We start from the raw sequence: 25,768 nt of genomic DNA on the forward strand, positions 1-25,768 counted from the left end.
AACCATTTTGTACGCTGCAGTGACAGACAGATATTTAATTTATTTACTGATTGAACATGAGAGGTCATGGGGAAAGGAAATTTAAAATTAACTGAAGTCGTTTCACGCTTCAGGGACAAGGGCAGTGTGTAAATGAAAAATCACCACAATAACGAGGACAATTAGGGAGGAACACTTTGAGAGTTGAGCAGACTGGCTAGTTTGAGGGGAAGGATGGTGAGCTTGCCTTTCGGAGCCTTTAATTGGAGTTGACAGTGGAACACCCACGTAGAAACGTCCTGTAGCCAGCTGGAGCTGACTGGAGCTCAGGAGGAAGGGAGAGGGTAGAAACTCAAGTCAAGATTCATCAGCCTAGAGCAGTGAGAGTTGATGTTTTGAGCTGTGACAAGTCCTCTTTGGAAAACAGAGCAAGTAGCAGGAGTCAAGCTGGACTTGGAGTCCAGACTCAATGAAAAAAGTGAAGTGAAGTTGCTCAGTCGTGTCCGACTCTCCGACCCCATGGACTGTAGCCTACCAGGCTCCTCTGTCCATGGGATTTTCCAGGCAAGAATACTGGGGTGAGTTGCCATTTCCTTCTCCAGGGGATCTTCCCGACCCAGGGATCAAACCAGGGTCCCCCACATTGTAGGCAGACGCTTTACCGTCTGAGCTGCCAGACTCAATACATACTTTCTAATGTCCACGTAGGAGAGGCCAGCACATAGGTCCTGATCCAGACCCACTGCACGTGACTAGGAGAAGGATCTTTAAAACCTTGGAATAATTTTATAGGAACAGTGGGAGAACAAAGTCAAATTTTAGGACATTATGGGGGGGAGGGGGGCGGTGGGGGGGGGGAACGGGCTTCCCAGGTGGCTCAGATGGTAAAGAATCTGCCTGCAATGCAGGATACCCAGGTTCGATTCCTGAGTTGGGCAGATCCCCTGAAGAAGGGAATGGCTACCAATTCTGGTTTCAGTGGATGGAGGAGCCTGGCGGGCTACAGCCCATGGGATCACAAAGAGTCAGACACGACTGAGCAAACTATCTATGGGGGGAATAATTATGGTAGAATTGGAGGTGTTGGTTGAAGGCCATTTCGTGAGCTGAAGTCCCCAGAGCTCGCTCTCTGTACCTGCCGTGCAGTTTCTCTGAACACATCCTACTTTAGATGATGGCTTGAGTTAGTCATGTATTTGTCTTAACCAAGATTCTGAATTCTCTGAAGGCAAGACCTGCATCTTATCAGTTTTGTTCCTTTAACTCCTAACACCGTGACTTACAAAAATAAATGCTCAGTAAAAGTTCTGAAAAAGTTCACTTCCCTGCTCAGGATGGGCTCTAGGTTGCCCTTGGCAGTGTTTTCCAAATTTTAATCTTCCTTGCTCTGGAGTGGGAGATGAACTTGGTGGTACAGGGATGTTTGTTTTTAAAATAAGGCGTTTAAGGGATTGATGTACCAAAAGCAGACTGGTTATAGTGTAGAATCAACAGAGTCCCAGTAGACATTTATTTTTTTTACAGAGGAAATAGTGAATCTCCATTTGTGAATTTGATATGAAGTTTTAAAATTTTTAAGTAACTGTGTTTAAGTAAAAAAAAAAAGTGAGTTAATGAGAAAATATTTCAAAATAAGTAAATTTTAGTAAATGAGTTAGATGACATACTCAGTTTAAAGTGAGAAGACTGAAGTTTGGGTGGATGGCCCCACTCCTCTTTTGGAACTCCATGCATTCTACTCTCCCTCACCAACGGTGCTGTTGTTGTTCAGACAAGTCTGATTCTCTGCTACGCCATAGACTGCACACCCCAGGCCTTCCCGTCCTTTACCATCTCCTGGAGTTTGCTCAAACTCATGTCCATTGAGTCAATGATGTTGTCCAACCATCTCATTCTCTGTTGCTTCCTTCTCCTTCTGCCCTCAGTCTTTCCCAGCAGCAGGGTCTTTTCCAGTGAGTCGGCTCTTCACATCAGTAGCTGTAAAATCAGGGGCTTCAAGTGCTAGTGATATTTTTTCACAGTACGCATCAAAATAAACACAGAACTATAAAGGTAAAACCATATGTATCCATAGCCCACCTAAAATTATCTCCCTCCCCATTTTAGGAAACGTTGCCATTTGGAGGTTTATCTGGTCTCCCCACTTGCCTGGGGAATCCTTACTGTCGGGCACCACGGATCATTCACAGCAGCATTTCTGGCAGTAGAAGAGCCTGGCATAGAGTGGGCATCATTAAGTATTTGCTCAGAAAATGAAAGGACAGCAAGATGCCAGCCGTAACGTTTAATAGCTGAAGCGCCAGTGTGCCAACACCACACTCGGTACAGTTCAGAGACGACAGATCTCAGGGTGGCCCCACATACAGTTCAAGGTGGAAACAGACCACAGAACATGGCATTATCCACCCTGGAGCTCTCTCCCTGATGTTGGGATTCTAACTAATGAGTTTGGGGGTGGGGGTGGGGGGCAAGTTGAGTTCTTTCAAGCAGTAAGCAAGCTCCTGAAATCTCTCCCTCACTTCTCTCTCTGTGGCCAATGCCATCTGCTAGTTTTAAAAATAATTTTTAAAAGCAAGTGTTTTGGTTCTCTTCAACATGCAGCAAAGATAGATGCTATTTTTAGGCTTGTTTTCTATCAAAAAACCCCTTAAGAACCAGAGGTTGGTTGTCGGCAGTTCTGGCTGACTGTCTCCACTCTGCCACTAACTTGTAAGTGACCTTTTTGCAAATCTCATATGCCTTGGACACTGAGAACAGAAGTGATAATTCTGTCTCTCATTAGAGATGTTGAGAGGGTGAAGTAGCATCGGGGTGAGAAAGTCCTACGATAGTTCAAAAATAATTGATTAACCCGTACCCTTCCCTTGTGGTCTGCCGTGGCTGACACATGGTTGGACTTATATATCCCCTCCCTTCCCCCCTGGACAGAGAGCTCTTAGACAGGAGGACACAGCCACACATCCATGCAGTGTCTGGGTGAGAACCTCACACAGGAAGCTGTATATAATAAGAGGTTAGAAGTGTAGACTCTGAAACCAACCTGCCCAGGTTCAAATCCTGCCAGAAATGATAATCCTTGTCACATTGAATTGTTTAGAGAGATAAATGAGATAAAATATATGAAGCGCTTTGTCACATAGCAAGTGCTCACAGGTGGCAGCTTTATTGAATGGTTGTTATTCTAATTATTGGACACTCAGTATACATTTGACAAATTCACATATGACTGTTATATATAAGACCAAGTTCTGTGTGCTGTAAGGAAGATGTTTTTTAACGGTAGATTCAACCTTTGCTGTAAGGCCACCATCATGTTGTTCAGTTGCTCAGTTGTGTCTGACTCTTTGCAACCCCATAGACTGCAGCACGCCAGGTTTCCCTGTCCTTCACTGTCTTCTGGAGTTTGTTCAGACTCATGTCCATTGAGTTGATGGTGCCATCTGACCATCTCAACCTCTGTCACCCCCTTCTCCTCATGTTTAAATACTTTATATATGTACTTACTCCATAGGACAGGTGAATCATGTCCACTTTACAGGCAGAGAGAAAGCTGGATGTTTGAGAGGTTAAGTAACAGCAGTTACGGAGCTAATACATGGTGGAGAGAGACTTGAAGTCCTGTATTGATTTCATCGGGACCCTTTGCCCTACACATCACTTCTCTCCTAACTCCGCTCCTGGTATAACAGCCCCACACAATAGCTTCATGACTTCTGACAGCAAATCCCTCTTTTAAATTGGCAATCCCGCCACTCCAACATATAAATAAAACCCAAACACATATTTCACAACATGACCAGTCCTGGAAGCCACACACAGGACTTCTACAGGATCCTGTTAGTTACAGAAGTCAGTCCAGTTCGTAGAGGGAAGGGACGACACCAGGATGTGAACATCAGGCAGTGAAAATCACCGGAGGGGGCGCCTCGTGGAGGCTGGCTCCAACGGTTGCCTATTACCTATCATACGATTATTCACGTAATAGTCTTCACTCTTTATCAAAACTATTTTTCTCTGAAATGATGGCCATTAAGTCACAAGGTTGATGTGTTGATTGTATTTTCCAGTACAAACGAGTAAATTTAGCATTATTAATTTTTCCTAAATATTTATTTTTTACTGTGCTGGGTCTTCATTGCTGCACGGGCTTTTCCCTAGTTGCAGTGAGTGGGGGCTACTCTCTAGCTGCGGTGTGTGAGCTTCTCATTACGGTGGCCTCTCTTGTTGCTGCTCCAAGGCGGCAGAGCAAGGCTCGGTAGTTATGGCGCATGGGCTTAGTTGCTCTGCGGCATATGGGATCTTCACAGATCAGGATTTGAACTTGTATCTCCTGCACTGGAAAGTGGATTCTCTGCCACTGAATCACCAGGGAAGTCCAGTGTTATTCATTTTTTAAAAAATTTCAGAGACTTTTCTGGTGGTCCAGTGACTTAAGACTCTGCACTCCTAATTCGAGGGGCCTGGGATCGGTCCCTGATTGGGGAACTAGATCCCACATGCTGCAACTAAGAGTTTGCATGCCGCAACTAAAAACCAGCACAGCCAAATAAACAAAAAGATTTTTTTAAAAATTTCACATTCTTCCTGTGTTCACTTGTGTACTTCCAGTGGCACAAATACTCCATTTGGGGAATCAAGGCACCTGGCCCGTCGTGGAGTCCTAGGGGGTTGGATCATAAATCTCAGCTATTACCTGCTTTCCATCTGGGACCCAAGAAACTCCAGAAGGCTGACTTTACTCTTTGCTGTCTCCTCCAGGATCGCCTGTACTTCGTGATGGAGTATGTGAACGGCGGTGACCTCATGTACCACATCCAGCAAGTGGGCCGGTTCAAGGAGCCTCACGCCGTGTAAGTGGTGCTCTGCTTTTCCCATGGGATGAATGAGTGGGTGGTTAGTTCCTTTGGGTTTTTAGCCAAATAAGAATTTTAAATATCTTGGGCTTCTTTAAGAGAAATGCGTGGCCGGGACAGAGGGTGTTCTGCTGAGATGGGCTACTTGTTTCTTGCTTAACACCTGCTAAGAGCTGGAAGCTTGAAAACCACAGCTATTTCTTGACCTCCACATTTTGCCCCTGGCTCTTAAGGAAAGCCCTAAAAATTCCTTGGGGAATGTCACTGTAGGTTTTGTGTTTTCCTTTGCCCATATTGGTTGAGAGCTTTCCATGTGCCAGGCTCAGAGATTTGAGAGACTTGCTCACAGTCACAGAGCTCGTGTGAGGCAGACCCAGAATTCTGACCCAGATCTTCCTTGCTCACGTTCTTGCTCCCTCCTAGCTGTCCTCATTCCAGGGAGATGAAAGCTCAAGCTGCATAGTGACTATACTCTTGGAGTGGGGAGACTGACTCTGGGTTTTTGGAGATCTGTTTCCCCTCCTGAGTCCGTTTCATCACCTTCAGTCCACAAGGCAGCCGGTCTCTTTTTTCTGGAACACATTTCATCCTGTGTCTCCCTGCAGTTGGTGAATAGGAGCATGGCAAGTCACAGGATCGCCAGCGATAACCTCTCCTAGGGAGGCTGCTGGGCTCCTACTGTCCCCTCTAGGAAGCCCATGGGGCTCACCCAGGGCCCCATCCTGTCATTGCAGAGGCCTCCTGGCTCCCGTGCAGCTCAGCCTTGCCCCCTCCCCTCCCCGCTGCCCAGGTCATGAGCACTGATTCTGGGAGGGTTACCATTTCCATGCTTCCAGGTCATGCCATTTGCGTGTCTTGGCACAATTCTAATGGGTTGGTTAGAAGTAAAAGGACTTCTAATATCTAATTGACCACTGACCTTCATTCCATTATCCCATGAGACACATTGTCAGAACACTTTACAGAGTTCCCCGAAGCCCTGCCCAGCCTTTATAACCGGGTTTTCTGATTCTCCCCAAATCTCTCTCTTAGATTTTGAAAATGAAAAGCTAACACTTCAGCCAGATGCTGTTTCCAATTCTGGCTGTGCTATTTATTAGCTGTGTGACTTGGTCAGGGTATTTCATGTCACTAAGCCTCAGTTTCCTCATTTGAGGAACAGGGAGGTAATTATAGCACCTCCTTGTTGTTTAGTCGCTGAGTCGTGTCTGACTTTTTTGAGACCCCATGGATTGTAGCCTGCCTGGCTCCTCTGTCCATGGGATTTCCCAGGCAAGAATAGTGGAGTGGGTTGCCATTTCCTTCTCCAGGGGATCTTCCCAACCCAGGGATTGAACCTGCATCTCTTGCATTGGCAGGCATATTCTTTACCACAGGGCCACTACCTTATAAGATTATTGTTAAGGTTTAATCAGATAATAACCTGAAATGATACAAGGTCAATGGTAAGCCTTCAACAGATGTTAGGTGTTGTCATTGAGATATTTTAACTTGTTATCGTCTGAAACGATCCTTCTCCAGCCAGTTCATCATATCCTGTGGCCTCCTCCCCACTAAACAGTTGCTGAACCTCTGCCCACCCCCATTTGGTCCTTAAAGCAGCCTCATAGCTCTCCAAACCCTGTTCATCCGTCCAGACTCCCATACTTCGTTTTATGAGATGTATGGTTGACCATCCATAGTGAGACATTCATGCCCTACGCCCAGTTCAATATTGTATTGAATTCTGAGAGTTGCCAGGCATATGGTGTCCTTGAATTTCTCCATTGCTTTTTTTTTTTTTTTAATTTCAGATTTTACGCTGCAGAAATTGCCATCGGTCTGTTCTTCTTGCAGAGCAAGGGCATCATTTACCGGTAAGCGAACACTGCTGTACTTTCCATCTCCTAGGCTCCCTCGGCTCCTCCCTTCCCTGCCTCTTTCTTTAACTGCTTTTAAAATTAGAATCCATGGTGGGGGAGGAATCCTCCAGTACTAACTTGGGCATGTGCTCTGCCAGGCAGCATCGCCCACTGCCCTGGCAAAGTTTGGGCAGCTCTGTATGATGATAGAAGATCTTGACGGACTCTGCCTCCAGGGATGGTTCGGAGCCTCAGATGTGAGACCATTTGCTCTAAGAGAAGGAGGCTAACCACTGGGGACCCAGCACGTCCTTCTCTTGCCCGTGGACCCCACATTTGGGAAGCAAGCAAAGACTCTGGGCTGGCAGAATGTGCTGGATCATACTATTATGAAAGAAATTTCTTTCTTTCTTTCTCTTTCCTTTCTTTCTCTCTCTCCCTTTCTTTCTTTCTTTTTGTGCTATGTAACTACAGTTTGGGAATGGATCTCTGAGTAGCTTGCCCTAAAAGACAGGATTAAGTTCAGGACTTGGCATTTGCTCGTTTTTGGAGGAGCAAGTGTATGATCATAGTCGGATGAGTCATCCCACTTTATATCTCATGCAAGGCAGACTGTGGAGCCTGGGGCTGCTATTTGTCAGTGAGTCCAGGGTGTATAATTCTCCTTATACCACATGGATGCAAACATTCCAGTGCAGGCTCGGGCTGGTTTGTTATACAAGGGAGGCTGGCATGTGGCACGGGGCTTCCAAAGGACACTTGGCCCGGGCGAGGGTCTGTTTAAACAATCTTGAAGAGTCATCAAAGTCCATTTGATTCACTGAGTTGACAAACATTTATTGAAAGCCCACCATATCATATACTGGCCTCTACTCTAGGTGGGGGGATGCAGTGTGAAGAAAACAAAGGCCAACCTTTGTAGAGCTCATAGTCCAGTGGTGGAAGACAGATCCCGTAAATCGTAAAAATGCTGTCTGTAGTGAGAAGTGCTATGGAGGAGAGTCAAGCAGGGGATGGGGCTGAGGTGGGCTGGGTGGTGGTGCTTGCCTGACATTCCATAGAGAGCATGAGATTGGAATCTGAAGAGTTAGGGAAGACCCTGAGAAGCCTGGTCTTCCTAAAGCAACTGAAGGACATGGAAATAAAAGGCATAAAGAGATTAGCTTGGTGATCTCAAGGCAGAAGGTGGAAGTGAGGCTGTGGGCCCTGGTGGTATGAGGGATGGAAGGTGAGGGGCCTTGCCAGAATCCTGCGGAGTCCTGGGGCTTTTTTTCACTCCTTGAGGTAGCAGATCCTGAGTGCACTGAGTCCCCACTCTGCCTGTGCTCCTGATAACGGAGGAATGAAGGTCAAGAAGCAGAGTGGCTTTACCTGGCACAATCCTGATCTCAGTAAAGAAATAGAAACAGCGAGTAATCAGAATAATTTCAGCTGTAAATAGTGTAGTCATTCTACCCATGCTCACCCTCAATGAACATGTGTTACCATGTATGCATGAAATGGGACCCGTGAAGCCTCTGATTCCCCCAGTTTCCCCTTTGACTGTCAGAGTGGGAGCATCTTGTTGTACTGAATGTATTTCTGGTATTGAAAGGTACACATTATCTCCCGTATGACATGAAGACCCCTACATTCAAGCTGATGACTTCAGCTAGTGCTTAAACCAAAGAACCAGGGGATCATAGGTAATTGTTCACTCTACACGATTTTCTCCTTACATGCTGACACTTGAATCTGACTCCTCTATGGGATGGGCTTCCACCAGAATAGAATCAGGCACTTAAGCATTGTTGAGAAGATAAAATAAGGGACTGTAAGTTTATTAGAAGAAAACTCAGTCCCAGGGGAGGAACCAGGACAGGAAATTATTTGAGTTCTTGCCAACAGGGCTGGGGTTCAAGGCAAGGTTTCTGATATATCAGGGAACTAGATTGGAATCTGGGATCCATTGGTCCAGGTCATAAAATCCAAAGGTTAGGATTCTAGGTGCTAGACCGTGCCTAAATGCAAAGCTTTTTCTCCTAACTGTACGTTCTTCCTTTCCTCCTCCATTGTATTTGTCATTCTTTTAAGCCACTCACCCTCTGAACCCCTTTCATTTATGGGTAGGAATGGAGTCCATATCTTCCTCTAAAGATTTAACACACCAGATACTTTTTGTAGCCTCCCTATAGGAAGAACAGACACACAACTCAGACTCTGATGCTCGTCACATTCACTGAAGACCTTGAATCAGAAGTTAGTGACCAAGAAGCAGAGCCTGTAGAATGGAGAGTGGACGGAGTCATCAGCTATGTCTATTTTCCAGAGGCGTGAGGGGAAGTGGTTCTTAGGAATAGCATCCAGAGTCCAGCATTAGGGCTTCACGGAACAAGGGAGAATGTCTATACCCAATGGTGACATCAGTGGCATCTTCACTGGGTCATTTCTGTGCTGGTTAGTCATTGTTCATGGCTGCCTAGCCTCCAAGTCTGGTTCTCCAGCCTTTTTGGAGATTCTCAGCGCTCCCCCAATTCCTTTCTAAAAACTCCTTTTTTGGTTGAAATAGTCAGAGTTGGTTTTTTTTTTTTTTTTTTTTTTTGCTCACAATCAGGAACTTTGGTGGAGACAGCAATTGATAATCAAATGAAAACTGCAAAAAATTTACATGACAGAAGATAAATGGTTTTATAAACTCACAGAGATTGATTTCATGGTGGCAGAGTCTTTTTAGAGGCTTCCCTGATGGCTCAGCGGGTAAAGAATCCACCTGCAATGCAGGAGACGGGTTCGATCTCTGGTTTGAGACGATCCCCTGGAGGAGGGCATGGCTACCCACTCCAGTATTCTTGCCTGGAGAATCCCAGGAGCCTGGCGGGCTACAGTCCAAAGGGTCACAAAGAGTCGTACGTGACTGAGCAACTAAGCACATGCACAGTCTTTTTAAATATTATAAATGCCCTTCTTCTTCATTTGGATCTCTGGTTATGTCGGCAGCTCTTAAGTAAAGAGGATGAGGACTCAGGAGATTTGTCCTCTCTGAGGACCATGGCTGGAGATGCTGGGTGAGGGGAAGAGGAAAGCCTTCCAAACTTAGTGTCTGATCTGTAGATCGCCATCTTTGGAGTGTGTCTTGATTTTGCTCCTGTTGGATTTGTGAACATGAAGACATCCGGCCAGCCCCCTTTAGAAGCACAGATGAGGATTTATTACGTTAAACAGAAGAATGGAGTGGCCTGTCAAAACATTATTATGTGACATTATTATGTGACAGTTTTCTCTGGCCCCATGACCTGTTGGCTCGTAGCACCTGAAGCTCCTTTTCTATAATAGACGGAGATGTCATCACTTCTGGGGTTGCCCCAACTGCCTGTTTAGGGACATGTGGTCGGGCTGAGGGAAATGTCATGGGTCTCTGTTAATCAAATCACATGCAGACCTGGTATGTTTATTGCTTCCAAGTCTAGCTTTTCTAAGTTCTAACCTGGCCTTCAGAGATCACTGTGGCTTGTAGAGAAGCATGAAGATTGGATGTGGGTAGTACCATGGACCGCACTAGAGATCCTAGGATGTTGCTGTTGGTAAACAGTGGGGTACAAATGGGCTTCCCTCTGGGTGAAGAGACCTCACAGACACTGATAGGAGATGCCAGGATATATTTTAAGCTTGTATTCTTTTAGTTGGAAATTATGACAGCAACTCGATTCAAACGAACTTTCGTTAAAAGAGGTGTGTTACGGCTGACATAGCTGAAAAGTCTAGGACTGGGGTTCATATGACGTTATGAGCATTTATTCGCTTCCTCTGAGTTCTGCTATATCTATAGTAGCTTTCTTCTCTCCACCCGGTGACCCCTTGCGCATCTAGACTTAGTTTCTACCAGCCGAGCAATCCTGATGTAAAAAGAGTTCATCTCTTTCCTGATGGTGCCAGCAAAAATATTGGGGCTGATGTTAATGTTCAGAGGCTTTGATCAGCTCATATGGGGTCACAGGGCCATTCCTGAACTGTGACCAGGAACTGTGATCCACTGTGACTAGCAGGATGGAGTATTTCCACTGGCCAAGACAGGCCCACATGACCACTCCTGGAACCAGGAATTAAGATCAGCATCACCAACTTCATATGGCTTGAAAATCAAGGAAGCTGTTTCTTCAAAGAAATATTAGGATATTCTCACCCCAAGATGCTAGAATAGGCAGAGCCACAGATGTCCACCACCCAGCGAAGGTGATTTGAGGGAGAGATCTGAATTGAATGGTAGATCCCTTAACCTCTCAGGAAGTTGGATTTCTAATGGGATTGAGGAAGTCTGGCCCGTAGATCATACCTATTCATGGGTGCTGAAACACCCAAGTGATGACTTTGGTATCAGTGTTAAGGGAAAATGTAATGATATTGGAGTCGTCAGATATGCTGGAAATGTGCAGGGGTCCCCAGACACCAAACTCTCCCCATCAACACAGATGAAACAGGATGAGTGGAGCCCGTGTCGTTTAGGGCATCACTCTTTGAAGGTGATACCTCCCTGATCCTCTGTTACAGTAATCTCCCCTGTTCCTGTCCACCTCATCATTCTTCTTATTTCCTTCATATCATTCATCAGAAGCTGCAATAAGCATGCTTGTAGATTTGAATACTTGGTAATTGACTTTATCCCTCTACTAGAATTTAATCTGAATAAGAGCAAGATGCTTGATTATCTTGTTCATAATATATACTTCGCTCCAAGTGTAGTGTCTGTCACAAAGTAGGTGTGCAACAAATATTTTTTGATTGGAAGTCAGTAGAAACCCCTGGGTTCATGACCTAGAAACTGGCTTAGGGGAGCTTGGGGTACTTGGTGGTAAACAAGATGCTCTCAATCAGGTTTTTTTTTCTCCATGCTCTTCAGAGATATTTTTTAAATGATAGTTTTGTGTAAAACCTTCCTATGAAATGTAAGGGATCCTGAGGTTGCAAAGGTCAACTCTAGAGCTGCCCCCCCACATAAAGGACTCTTCTGTGGATGCTCTGCCCAGATGGAGGAAGCTTCTATTTTATTTAGCTGTCTGTGGATCGCTCTTCTCAGAGTTGCTGTCTCATTGCATCTTCCCGAGACACTTGGCACAGTTGCCGCTGCAGGAAAAGAAAAGCACAGAGGTTTGCAGACCCTCGTGTCTCCCTGCCAGATTATAAGCTATCGGAGGGTGAGGACTGGGTTGTGCTTACTGCTGTGCCCCGACCAGGCATGGTACAGCGTTCCGCACGTAGTGAGTGGATGTTGGTTGACTCAAAAGAAATAGCATTAAATTCAGTCCCTAAATCTGTGTCCCCACAGCGACCTGAAACTTGACAATGTGATGCTGGATTCCGAGGGCCACATCAAGATCGCTGATTTTGGCATGTGTAAGGAAAACATCTGGGACGGGGTGACAACCAAGACCTTCTGTGGCACCCCAGACTACATCGCCCCCGAGGTGAGCTGACGCCAACCCCTCAGGCGTGTCTGTTGTACTGATGCCTTCCCTGAGCCCTAGGTGGCCACACTGCAGCTGGGTGAGTCCAAGGGGTACCAGACAAGCGGGACCTCGGGCTGGTCCTTCTCCTAGACTCTAACTCGTTCCTTTGCGATCACACATGTAAATTAACTTAGCACACATCCCAGAAGCTCAGACCCAAAATACATCAAGGTTTGGGAGAAAACTTAAATAAAACTCAAAAGAACCATCCACCACACATCAGTAAGATTCTTCGCCAAGCTGCTATGGCTCATGGCCATATGATACCTCCTAATTATGCCACTGAAACGTGTGTTCAGGGGAGAGGGAAAGGCAGAGGAGTAAGAGAAAGAGAGATTGATTCCCGAGACAGGTTCTGTGTGTTCATAGGTATGCAGTAAGTTGTGCTCAATCCTAAAAGACTCAGCATTTTTCTTCCTATGATTAAGATATAAATGAAAGTGTGAAGATTTATTTTAGTGCCTCCCCCTCCCTTCCCAGAGGAAGCGGTCAGTTGCAGAATGGATTTCCCCAACGTGTCATGGTACAAAAATTTGTGCCAGATGATGGCCTCCCTTTTTCTCTGAATTGGTGCTCAGGAAGGTGGCATCCTGCAATCTGTTACTGGATTTTTATGGCAAGGAACTGCGAGCTTGGCATAGAGTCTTGGAAATGGACATTCTAGAATTCCTCTCTTCTTGACTGTTCAGGTTTCATATGTAACAATGGTGATGGGAGGACCCGTGTCACTAAGTAGCTTGGCACTGAATTTAAAACCTACCTATTCTATTACCAAAGCTCTTCCTCTTTTAGGAATCTAGTTTGCAACATACACACACACAGACACACAAACACACACCGTACTCGGAAGGATGTGTCTTCAAAGTCCTTTCTTCATTGCAGCACTATTTTTTTTTTTTTTTTTTTAATGTATTGCCATTTAAAAAATCTGAGACAGTTAACATTTAAACACATCATTGCTGTTTGGGAATGATATTTGAATGAAAGATGCTATGCACATATTTCCTACTTTATACCATATTAAGATTTTAGATGCTATAGTTATTGAATATATCTTATGTTGAATAAATGGTATTTGAAAATAAGTATATTTTTCTTTCTGAGTAGCCTTCTGGAAAGAGTTCACTGAATATAGTTTCCAGTAATAGTTTACTTTCCTAACTTGTACTTATTTTAAAATCTCATCAGCAGGGAATTAAACAGTGCAAAACCCAGCAAATCTGACTTTCCCTTGTTTTGATTTGCATGTCCACTTATGACCATCATTTTTTGGGAAACTTTCCATTTAGTGTATCAAAAATCAATGCTATGAAAGTTCTTTAAAAGGTTCAGCGGTTTTTTTGAGTCTCTGAATGATTACAGCATTCTGTAAATCAGCTTCTTCCAGTGTGAGTGTTTCATCTAGCAATTTGAGGAAAGGAAGAGCAGTTGCCAGGGAAAAGGGAGGACTCCTCTGAGATCCCTGGTATTTTTCGATGAAGTCTTTGATGTGGCTTATCCTATGAGAAATGTTAAATTTCTGGACAATCCTTTTCCCATTGGCTAACCAGATCTGTATATTAGTGATGGGTTCCAGATTGTTTAGTGGGACAGTAGACAACTTATTTTTATTCTCAACTTCAATATTCTTTGCTTTAGAAACAATTTTTGGTGTAGCACTTCCCAGTCTGTGACCTTGTCCTGAGAAGGGCTGGAACACAGGCTTTGTTGACATACATATTTCATTTTTCTTATCTTCAACTTTAACATCCACCTCCTCTTTATCAAAAACTCCCTGTAATTCTAAAGGTAATTCCCCTTTTTTGATGGAGTTCAGAAACTGTTGACTTGCACCATCAGAATAACTTCTGAAATCATCATTGACAGTGAATCCATTTTTCCATAATTTTATACTTACATCTACCTGTTTCTTTTGTTCAGTGGGAGACAAACATTTGGCACCAACCTTCTGAGCTTCCTCAAAAAGGCTGTCAACAAAATATTCACAATTTGTTTGTTGACTATCACTAAGAGGTTGGTGGTCAGATCCTGTTTCACAAACCCATTCTTCCTTTATACTTTCAAGATTATCTACTTCTTTCATTCTCTTTTGTTTTACTCCGGGCGCGGCCGCTGGAGGGGGCCGCGCCGCTGCAGCACTATTTTTAATAGTGAAAAATAGGACACAGTCTCAGTGACTACCAGTGAAGGAAAAGGGTTGCAATTCATATTAAGAAATATTATGCAGCCCTTGTAAAGATCAGAACACACCTGTCTGTACTAACTTGAACAGTGTTTGTTAATCAAGGGATGGACAATAGACTGAACGATTTATAGTATGGAATACTGTGCTGTGCTTAGTCGTTCAACCATGTTCAACTCTTTGTGACCCCATGGTCTGTAGCCCACCAGGCTCCTCTGTCCATGGGGTTCTCCAGGCAAGGATACTGGAGTGGGTTGCCATGACCTCCTCAGTGTGGAATACTATTAGACATCAATTCAAAAAGTGAATGAGATGTATATGCAGATATTGAAATATTGTTGAGAGGAAAAAATCAAGCTACAGAATGATAAATACAGTATGATGCCATTTATGGTAAATAACAACACAAGGAACACTGCTATATGTTTCTTACAAGTATTTAGATATGCATGCAGAAGTATAGGAAATGCATGAAGAGTCCAGACTGGTTTTTACAACACTGGTTACCTCTGAGGGTAAGGCCATTGTAAAGGAAAATTAGCTTAATTGGTATACTGTTTTAATTTTCCACAAGGTAAATGTATTTGTGTATTACTTGAGGAATTGCAAAGTAATTGCAAAGGAAAAGTAAATTGTAAAGGAATTGCAAAGTAATCCTTTGAGCACTTAACCCTTTATTAGGACCCAATGGAGTTTTTCCTGTGTGACATACATTGCTTTATTATCATTGTGTTAATTAGTTAGGATATCAGATACAGTTCCTTGATCTGCTGTGAGTTCAGTGATCTCTGGTTCACAAGGCCTGCTGCCCTTTACAATCACCTGGGGAGCTTTTGTTATTTTTTTAATTAATTAATTTTTCCCCCTCCACACAGCACCACAGGATCTTAGTTCCCCAACCAGGAATAGAACACTTGCATTGGAAACTCAAAGTGTATAACCACTGGATGGCCAGGGAAGTCCCTGGGGAGCTTTTAAAATGGGGATGGCCAGGCATCACCCTAGATGAATGGAATCAGAATCACTGCAGAGTGGGCCCCTACATATGTGGTTTTCAAAGATTCCTGGATGCCCGTAAAGCCCCAAGTTGCGTTACCGGGGAAACTTCATCCTCCTCCAGCCTGCAGCCCACAGCCTGCTGGTGGGAGGAATAAACTGCAGGTCAGGTTTCCCCCTGCTTTGCCATTAACTAACCCCCTCGCCTCTGGCAGCTTCTTTCACCTCCCAGGCTCTATTTCCCTTTGTAAAAGGATTAACTTGTTAGGTTGTCAGGAGGATCAAAAGAGACATGAAGTACTTTAAAAGTGTGAAAACACTTTCAATAAGTGTTCTCACAGAAAGCTTTCCTTCATCCGTTGCAGGCAGTTCCCCTCAGAGGACACTTGTGATTTCAGGGCAGAAGCCAAGGTGGGAGATGGAGGTGGATAAACAGACTTTATAGCCAAGCTTTATAGGCAGGCTTGCTCAGACACATTTGTTGAGTAAAACCAACTATCACTGAATTAGAGAACTTTCAAGTCATGGCTGACATTTTGAGGGCATAATATGTGAGAGGCACGTATTTCTCTTAGTAGTGGTGAGAGTGGGCACCCTTGTCTTGTTACTGATTTCAGGGGAAATGCTTTCAATTTTTCACCATTGAGGGTAATGCTTGCTGTGGGTTTGTCATATATAGCTTTTATTATGTTGAGGTAACGTATTTCTCTTTCATCCTATTAAAACTCTATGACATAGATATTATTATACACTTGGTTTTGTAGATGAAGAAACAGACTTCGAGACATTGAGTAACGTCTCCCAGGGTCACAGGCTGGGCAACAGCAGTCAGGATCCCATCTCTGCGCTGTGTGGCCCTCAGTCCTCAACCTCTTAACCTTTGCTGTATCACCTTCCAATCTTTTCTTTTCTTTTTTAACTTTTTATTTTGTGTTGGGGTAGAGCCGATTAACAATGTTGTGAGTTTCAGGTGAACAGGGAAGGGACTCAGCCGCACATCTACACGTATCCATTCTCCCCCAAACTCCCCTCTCATCCAGGCTGCCACGTAACATGGAGCAGAGTTCCATGTGCTATACAGTAGGTCCGTGTTGGTTATCCATTTTAAGTATAACAGTGTGTACATGTCAATCCCCAGCTCCTTAACTAATCCCTTTGATACAGTTAGGTTTCACCCCTATATCCTAATGGATGGTCACACAGCTGTTCTAGACTTTACCATGCTCTGGCAATTTGGTCTTAAGTATGAAAACCTTTAAAATTATATATATACCATTTGATTCACCAGTTCTACTCCTAGGAGTTTATCTTAAGGAAAGAAAATTGGACAGATTTCCACATATCTAATTACACGGAAGAACCTAATCAGTTGGGTATTGATGAAATAGAGTTTGGTATATCCATCCAATGGAACATTATGCAGAAGTAAAAGCTGGTTATGTTGATGTACAGGTATTAGCATGAAAATGCTAAATGAATAAAATGCTTTATTAAAGTTCCATATATTAAAGTATTTATGTAAAGCACACTCATACACACAGAGTTTAATATATACTAATAGAAAAAATCTAGAGGAAAATAGACCAAATATCAATCATAATGTCTCTCTTGATAAAGAACTATTGTAATTGCATTCTCGTAGCTTATCTATATTTTAAATAAATAATAATAACTGCTATTACATTTTTTAACTTAAAAATTTTTGAATTGTGGCAAAAAAACACATCACCATCTTAACCATTTCTAAGTTCAGTAGTCTTACGTATGTTCACATTCTTGTGTAAATGCTATTACTTTTATCATGAGAAAGAAGGACGAGTTTTCTCCTTTAAAATGCCGTGCTCACTGTATTAAAATTAAAAATAACACAACTGTACTAAGTGCTTTGAAAAGGCAATGTGACATACACAGATGCCTTCCCCGCCTGCAGGTATCTCTGTAAAGGATATCCATCTTCTTAAGGTAAAGAAATAGCTTCGGTGGGCCCTGGACTCCCTCTTCACTCCTTTAGACAGAGGCCCACATCTGGGACTGTGACGGCCAATTTAATCTTTCACAATGCGCGGGTGTCAGGCCAAGGAAGAGCTCTCCCCCCACCCCGCCACCCCCCAAGGATGCCCCACTCTTATTGTAAGAGAAGCGCATATTCATTCTCAGCCACTGCAAGAACCTGCACATCTCCCTGACGGATGCCTTCTGTTTTCCAGATAATTGCTTATCAGCCCTATGGGAAGTCCGTGGATTGGTGGGCATTTGGCGTCCTGCTATATGAGATGTTGGCTGGGCAGGTAATTGAATTTTAACTGACTTGTGAGGGAAGTCCTCCCCCACCCCCATCCCCGTGGGGATCTCTCTTTAAGAGAGTGTGTCAGCCGGATACCAGCACATAGCTCTGAACCTCTGTGATTTCCATGACCTTGGGGTTACCCTTGTCTGTTGACCAGCTTTCCTTATCCTCTTCCTGGAAGCCCTGGGGCTGGCTTGGCTGTGGACCCCAGGAAGCTGGGCCTGCTGGTTTGGGGCAGTCGGGCGGGGGGTGGTTCATGCAGGACTCCTCCCACCCTGTGCTCCCTCCACAGGCACCGTTTGAAGGGGAGGATGAGGATGAACTCTTCCAGTCGATCATGGAACACAACGTGGCTTATCCGAAGTCCATGTCCAAGGAAGCTGTGGCCATCTGCAAAGGGGTGAGTGAGCCCCTTAAAGCTGGCAGCCAGGACCACCGCCTACAGGGGTGCAGGGGTGCCCTGCACAAGGATGCTGCGCCTGGGACGGGGGAGGGGTAGTGGCGGTCAAACGCCACCCCTGGTCCACTGGCCCCTCTGTGAGCTGGGTAAAGACCTGCTGCCTCCTAGAGGAAAGGGAGCTTTCTTCTGGTTCACACAGAAGCACCATAGAGGCCTGCCTGCAATAGCATGTTGCTGCTGGCTGGGCTCCAGGCTCTAGGCCAGCAGAGAGTGCTGAATGAATGAAGTGGGGAGCCTCAGAGTGCTGAATGAATGAGGTGTTGGAATGAATGAGGTGGGGAGCCCAGAAACTTTGCCAAAGAGCTGGAACCCGGGGAAGGTACCCAAGAGGGGTGCGGCATGATCGGTCAGCCTCACTCAGCGCTGGGGCTTACGAGTCTAGTTAATAGTAAGAACGTGTGACTTTTGTCCTAAGAAAATAATCACAGTATTGAGTTTAAAGGATCCTCTAGATAAGTTGACCCAAATTGAATGTCTCCCAACCCCCACTCTCCCCCTAACCCACAAATGACTGAAAAGTTTGCAAATTTGTACATTGTGATGTATGCACATTAACCTGTGAACAAAGCGGGACACCTGTTCTGGGTAAGGATTGCTTGTTTTGATCTCATGTTTGGCCAGGACATGCTCACAGTGACCTGGGTGAATCCCTGGAGACCAGTGGTCCCCCCTGTTGGCACCATCAGGATGACCTGTGGTGCTTTTTTCAAAGGCACACACCTCAGCCTCCACCCTAGAGATTAAGTTTGGCATCCATCTGTATTGTGAAAAAGTCCCCGTGTTGCTTAAAAACCACTGCCTTTTAAGTATATTATTTGAATGCGGTAACTCTTCAACTCTGATGAAAGTATGAAAGTAACACTGTGAGACCCCAGGGAACAGGAGTCAGGGATGCTGCCTTTATGAAGTTTTCCTTCCCACCAGTCAGCAGTGCCAGCATGGCTCAGGGTTAGAGCATGCCCACCTGTGTGTCTGGATAACCCAGGGCTGCTGGTTCTAGATCCTCATGGTGTTTGCAGAGTTCTCATTGCCCAGCCCAGCCCTGCCCTTCCTAACCCATCAGATGGCGTGTGAGCTGGCCTGAGTGAGGGAAAGCTGAACTCGGGAGGTTTGTAACAGCTGGGCCAACCTCCATCTAGAAGCACCTTCTCCTGCTGCCTAAATTCCCACTCTCAGTGAATCACCTAAGCTCTGTCAGCTGCAGAGGTTAGGATGCAAATATCCCTGGGGAAGGCATATGTGAATTCATCTCAGTCCCTAACATCTTAAAATTTATAGTTTGAAAATAGTTTTTGAGGGTATGAGGCAGGAAGAGGGAAGAGGAGGAAACAGGGCGTGGAGAGGTTCATGTGCTTGCTCAGTCACTCAGTTGTGTCCGACTCTTTGTGACCCCATGGACTGTAGCCCGCCAGGATCCTCTGTCCATGGGATTCTCCGTCCATGGGATTCTCCAGGCAAGAATACTGGAGTGGGTTGCCATATCCTCCTCCAGGGGATCTTCCCAATCCAGGGATCAAACCCGGGTCTCCTACATTGCAGGCTGATTCTTTACCATCTGGGCCACCAGGGAAGCCCAAGAATACTGGAGTGGGTAGCCTATCCTTTCTCCAGGGGATCTTCCCGACCCAGGAATTGAACTGGGGTCTCCTGCATTGCAGGTGGATTCTTTACCAGCTGAGCTGTTCATGAGGAGCTTAAACGAAGCCCTTGGCAAATAAAGAGCATAGAACAAGGCCAGGGCAAACCCCTGCAGTCATCATACAGGGTGGGGAGAGAGGGGGAGACTGTATTGGAAGCCAGTCTTTCCTTCAGATAAGAATGTGTCCCCTCCTCTCCTGATTTTTCTGGGAAGAAACCAGCATCTGAGTTCAAGTCCAAGCATTATTAACCCTGTGACAGTCGGGAAGTTGTTCCACCGCATCTGCAGACTGGGGACACACATATGGGACCACACACAGGGTTCTCTGATCATGAGATGAGTTAATACAAGGAACTCAGTAGAGAGTCTGGCACTCTGTTCCAAAACCCTTGGGTTACGACTCCTGCTGTTACTAATGCTGGCACGGCCATGTTACACGCTAACCCCCTCTCGATATTCGAGTTTGCATTCCCTGTGACTTGGATTTTTAAAGTGGGGGATTTGGGAGCTCAAGACTATTTGTACATTTCAACCCTTCCGCTTCCTAGGTGCACGGTCTTGAGCATATTACTTTGCATCTATGGGCTTCTGTTTCTTTATCTCCGAAGATGGAATAATAATCCTCACTGTACAGAATTTTGGAAGAGTGTTAAATGATGAGGTAACAGAAGAGGAAGCTCCTCGCATAGCGTTGGCACATAGTAGGTGCTCCATGCATGTTCAGGACTTTCCCCTTCACAGCCCTGCCTGCCTAGACAGCTGGGGTTCTAAGTGGGTCATGGAGAAAAGGGTTTTCCAGGTCAGCTGCATTCAGCTTCAGCTCCAATTAGCAGTTTCCCTGGTAGAGCAGATTTCTATTAATTTCAGACCCATAACCTTCAGGATTAGCGAGGGTGACTTTCTTACTATTGGGTTTGGGGACCTTTCTGAGTTGAGTTGGCTGAGGCTCCGTGTGGGCTTTTTCTTCAAGGTTGATGCTCCAGAGAAGGAATGATGCTCAAGTGAACAGCCAAATGCTTCCTCCTGAACCGTGGGCCCCAGGGGATGCATCTGGGAGGTGATCAGAGATCGGAAGAGTGATTAAGTCCAGCTGTCTGCATGGTTGGCTTTGGGCGCCGGAGCACAGTGTGCAAGAGCTGAGCACAGCTTCGCATTAGTGCTGGGGTGTTTCTGCAGTGGTTTTACTTTGCTTAGCAGTCTCCTATTTACATGGAAAGTGAGCTAGGTTTTTGAAAAAGGTCTAATTCCATTTGAAAATATCCTATTATCTAGGGGTCCCCAACTTCCCAGATCTAATGCCTGATGACCTGAAGTGGAGCTGATGTAATAATAATGAGTGAAGCGCACCATAAATGTAATCCGCTAGAATCATCCCCAAACCATGCCCCCACCTCAATCCGCAGAAAAAATGTCTTCCTTTAAACTGGTCCCCAGTGCCAAAAAGTTTGGAGACTGCTGTTATCCATCCCATTAAAGACCCTATTTTCCACCATAAAAAAAAAAAAAAAAATTAGTATACAGTTTGCTTAGATCACCACTCCCCCTTTGAATAAACTTAAAGCAGACAGAAGCCCCAGTTGGCCATACATTAGGGTGAAGACACTAAGAAACTGTAAGATGGAGCTTTAAGACTCTGGGTCAGGCTGATCTGTTCAAAGCACAGCTCTGTTACTTACCTGGGTGATCTTAGGCAGATGTCTGCTTCTCTGGACCCGGTGTCTTTATGTGGAAAATGAGGATAATAGTTTCTGGGGCCTTAATGCTGTGAAGATGAAAGAGTAACGGGTAATAAATAGCTGGGAAGCCTGAGGCACAGAGCCCGGCACATGGACACGGAAGCTGCTAGTTTTTCATATGTGATTTTATTTATGTATGTATTTTTGGCTGTGCTGGGTCTTCGTTGCTGCCCGGGCTTTTCCCTGGTTAGGGGGAGTGGGGCTGCTCTCTAGTTGCAGTGCACTGGCTTCTCACTCACAGCTTCTTGCTGTGAAGCATGGGCCCTAGGTGCACAGGCTTCAGTAGTTACGGCTCGTGGGCTCTGCGGTTGCAGTTCTCAGGCTCTAGGGCACAGGCTCGGTCGTATCGGCACACAGGCTTAGTTGCTCCGCAGCATGTCCGATCTTCCCAGACCGGGGATTGAACCCGCACCTCCTGCATTGACTGCAGATTCTTTACCACTGAGCCACCGGGGAAGCCCCAGGAGCTGTTGTGGATAGGAAAGCTGGTTGTGCTAACCAAAGCCTCGTAACCTTTTCTTTCCTCCCATTCTAATCCTACACAAAAGTCAAGATTTGGCCCAATTTCCTTGCCCTCCCTAAACTTTTCCTGACCAAGCGAGACCACAGATCATCCCTGGGGAACCACATGGAATCTATGTCTAAATGTCTGAGTTTTAGAGGTCAGCAGAGATAAGATCCAATCCTAGCTCTGCCATCTACTGTCTCTGTGAGTCCTTGCCAGTTGCTTAACCCTCTGGGTGTCAATTGCCTTGTCACTCAAGTGGGGAAAAATTAAAACACCCAACTCATTGGGTCATTGTGAGACTCGGGTGAGACTAGGCATACAATTTATAAAGAAGTAGCTTAGAAACAGAAGTGCAGGTTATTTTTCCCCTAGAAGATAAAGCATATGTGGAAAGTATGTGCTTCTCTGTGTGTGGGTGTAGAAGGGTAGTTTCTGATGACAGATTATCTGTAGCAAGAATCAGGCTGAGCTGAAAGTCCAACAGAGTAGGTGTGAATTGCTGAATTCACCCCTTCCCCCCATAATCCTCAAGCCCTGGGCAAAAATCTGAGGAGTCTGATGTCATGGGCTTCTTGGTGTCAAGTCAACTCCAGGAAGCTTCATGGTCTTGTGTGTTTCAGTTGTTTTGTTTCTTCTTTTGATGGCCTCTTGCTGATCTTTCTTTTTTAAAAAATTAATCATCAACTCCTCCGTCTTGACTCTCTGTGCATTTGCTTAAGTCTTGAGATCAGAGATATTTTCCTGCTGCTTTGGACTCATTTACAAGAGGGAGCCTGTCTGGTTTCATCTTGTTATTTAGCACTGGCTCAGAGACCCAAAGATGGAGGGTTTTGATAATTAAGTAATTTAAATGGGACACCAAAGAAACCTCAGCGGAGTTTAGTGTAATGTGTGATACAAGGGAAATGAGCTGGCCTAGGTTTTGACTGTTTAATGAGCTTTCGGAAAGTAATTACTTGAAACTTGGGTCCATTTGACTAATATTTTTTCTTCTGTCTTGTCATTTTCACAAGCGCTTTACTGAGAAATGCAAATATTATCTGAATGAACGTGCCCTTTGCTTTGGTCAAACTCCCGTTTCCTCGTGGTGGCAGGAGGAGAATTTGAAGATATTGAAACTGTTCTCATTAAATGCATCAGTAATTGCGTAGAAATCATTCTTAAATCAAAATGCACCATGTGATATTTCTGACTTGAAGTTCAGGACCACAGTCAGGCTGAAGTGTACTTAGCTGTAAGGGGCTTTGCTCTGGGACCGGGAGCAGCAGACACTACTCTTGGGTCTTCCTATTAGAAAGACCTGGCTGGGAAATTACTGCTGGGATGAAAAGCCAAAAATAAAGATTTAGTTGGGACTCTTCTTTGCGCTGTCTTCCCTCATTCATAGGAGTGATCATTTCGGAGAGTCCCACATCTCCTCTTCTGAAATTCATTCTACATTTCTCTTTCTCTTGAAGCTGATGACCAAACACCCAGGCAAACGTCTGGGTTGTGGACCTGAAGGTGAACGTGACATCAAAGAGCATGCGTTTTTCCGGTATATTGACTGGGAGAAACTTGAACGCAAAGAGATTCAGCCCCCATATAAGCCGAAAGCCGTAAGTAAACTGTTCTCTAAAGGTGGTTGGGTCCACATCATAACATTTTTTGGGTCCACGTCATAACAGGCTCTTTTCCTCTCTCCGATGTGTGTGCCCTTGCTGCCCTCCGAGGGGTGGACCTCGATGAACATGTCTACAAGTGCTCATATTTACACTCAAAGGCAGTGGGTACAGAAATGGAGATTTCTGTCCGCACAGTCTCGATATATGCGGGAAAGACCATGGATGTTGTGTTTTTGTTTTATTGATTCAATTATTGTAACCGTCTGAGCTGGCAGCTTTGGGGGAATGGTTTTCGGGTGAGCCGAGTTCAGATCCATTTTTGGACTGTGATAAAGAATCTAATTTCGCCCTCGGTCTTTCCTTGGTTCGACTGTGTCATTTTCTCTTCAAACTGACATTGAAAAGGTCATGTTGTTTATCTCAACAGTATTTAAATTTAATTCTGAAATATATACTCCATCTGAGTCAATAAAGAGGATAGAACCCCAAGCCAGCTCCCACCCAAGGCGAACCAGAATGAAGCAAAGGCTGGCGTGATCGTAAAGCTCTCCCAGAGGCTCTGGGTGTGGATATGGCTCTTGGGGAATTGTTTTAAGAGTGAAAATTTCACATTTCCCAAGGTCATGTGCATGCAGGAGCGCTTTTGTCCCCAAGGACTCAGCAGGGAGGAGTAGTTTTCTTCTGGATTAATCAGGACCGTGATTCTACTAGAAGGATATTTCTTTGTTAAAGTACACGGGAGACCTGGTGATTTTATTATGGGTTGTAACTGCTGGCTAAGGCTGAAAAGTAGTAAGCCTGAACATAAACTTTGTCATCGAAACCAGAAGTCATGAGGATCTCAAATGTGAAAAATGATAGTGAAAGTGGTGCTTGTTTTGATACTATTAATTTCATGACCACTTATCTGGCCATATTAAGCAGTTCACACATAGCATCTAAGCAAACCCTCAAAACAAAATGTTACACAGGTGCTGTTATTCCATGTCATGGAAGAGGAAATGGAAGCTCATAAAAGTTGAGTGTTCTGTCCAAGTTCATTCAGCCAGTGTGTGAGGATGTGAGGATTCAGAGAGTCTGACTCCGTTAGAAGCAATACCAGGATGCCTGGGGCAAAGGACTTGTAGTTGAAGGAAGCCTCCCAGGTGCTTCTCACATCTCCCAGCCCTGCACACCTCAAATGATTAGATTCACAGAGTCCCTGATGAGTCCTACTTCTCTCTGGACAATTCCTGGTGTTCAGTCATGGGGTCCTTTAGAGGCAGCGAGTTCTACATTGTGGTCCTTCTGATTGTTGCCAGTGTATATAGTGATACCAAATCAGCCTCCTCAGAATTTCCATCACTGAGTCCTGTTCTGTCAACCAGAGTCTCTTTCTCTGATACTCCGGAAACCTGCAGTTTCTGGGCTCAACACGCCCCTTCTCCACCTGTAAGCATGTCCCATATGACATCACCTGTTGTCCTCCAGGTTAACAATATCCATCTTGAAATGTAGACACAGAGTCCAAAAGTCTGTTCTGTACATCTGTGTCTCTTTTTCTGTTTTGCATATAGGGTTATCATTACCATCTTTCTAAATTCCATATATGTGTTAGTATGCTGTAATGTTCTTTATCTTTCTGGCTTACTTCACTCTGTACAATGGGCTCCAGTTTCATCCATCTCATTAGAACTGATTCAAATGAAAGCCTCCAACTAATAAAAATAAATGGAAAAAAAAAAAAAAGAAATGCAGACACAGGGTTGAGCACAGTATTCCTAATCGTGTCTGACCCTCATGAATACAGTGGGTCCAGTAAACCATCTCTTGATTGTTTTACATCTGGAGAACTTGGACAAGTCGTTTCCCCTCTCTGCTCCTCTGTAATACAGGGATGACGACAGTTTCTCTATCGGGGGAGGGTCATGATGCATAAAGCATTCAGTACATGACTGGTAAACAGCAGGCACTCTGGGAGAGTTGATGATTTTTGTTAGCAACATGTCATGTGTTGGTCAGTGTCTCAGGTGCAGGGTCTTTGAAGGGGCAGAGCAGTATAGGGTCCTGCTTGTGCTAGTCCGTAAGATAATGTCCGTATGTGCACTTGGGGTTCGTGTGTACACCTGCATGTCATAGGCAGTATCATCATTTTTATTATACGTAAGAAAAGATCAAAAAGCAATCTGAAAGACAAGAGTGGGTTCTCTAGTCAGGAAACTGA

General features: G+C 44.8%; 2 protein-coding genes across 4 annotated transcripts in view; one reads left to right on the forward strand and one right to left on the reverse strand.

The window, feature by feature from the left end:
• PRKCB (protein kinase C beta) overlaps positions 1-25,768 on the forward strand; it is a 367,525-nt gene that overhangs the window by 316,365 nt on the left and 25,392 nt on the right. For all 3 annotated transcript variants that reach the window (XM_061153030.1, XM_061153028.1, XM_061153029.1), the window contains exons 11-16: positions 4,738-4,829; positions 6,626-6,688; positions 11,973-12,111; positions 17,539-17,619; positions 17,911-18,018; positions 23,419-23,559. In XM_061153030.1, coding sequence (XP_061009013.1) covers positions 4,738-4,829; positions 6,626-6,688; positions 11,973-12,111; positions 17,539-17,619; positions 17,911-18,018; positions 23,419-23,559 — 624 coding nt within the window. The remainder of the gene's footprint in view (positions 1-4,737; positions 4,830-6,625; positions 6,689-11,972; positions 12,112-17,538; positions 17,620-17,910; positions 18,019-23,418; positions 23,560-25,768) is intronic.
• Positions 13,062-14,275, reverse strand: LOC133064047 (UBX domain-containing protein 2A). Its single transcript, XM_061153988.1, has one exon. The coding sequence runs from the start codon at positions 14,234-14,236 to the stop codon at positions 13,460-13,462; it is 777 nt and encodes a 258-aa protein (XP_061009971.1). The 5' UTR covers positions 14,237-14,275; the 3' UTR covers positions 13,062-13,459.

Source organism: Dama dama, chromosome 10 (assembly GCF_033118175.1).
Source record: "Dama dama isolate Ldn47 chromosome 10, ASM3311817v1, whole genome shotgun sequence".
NCBI classification, from domain to species: domain Eukaryota; kingdom Metazoa; phylum Chordata; class Mammalia; order Artiodactyla; family Cervidae; genus Dama; species Dama dama.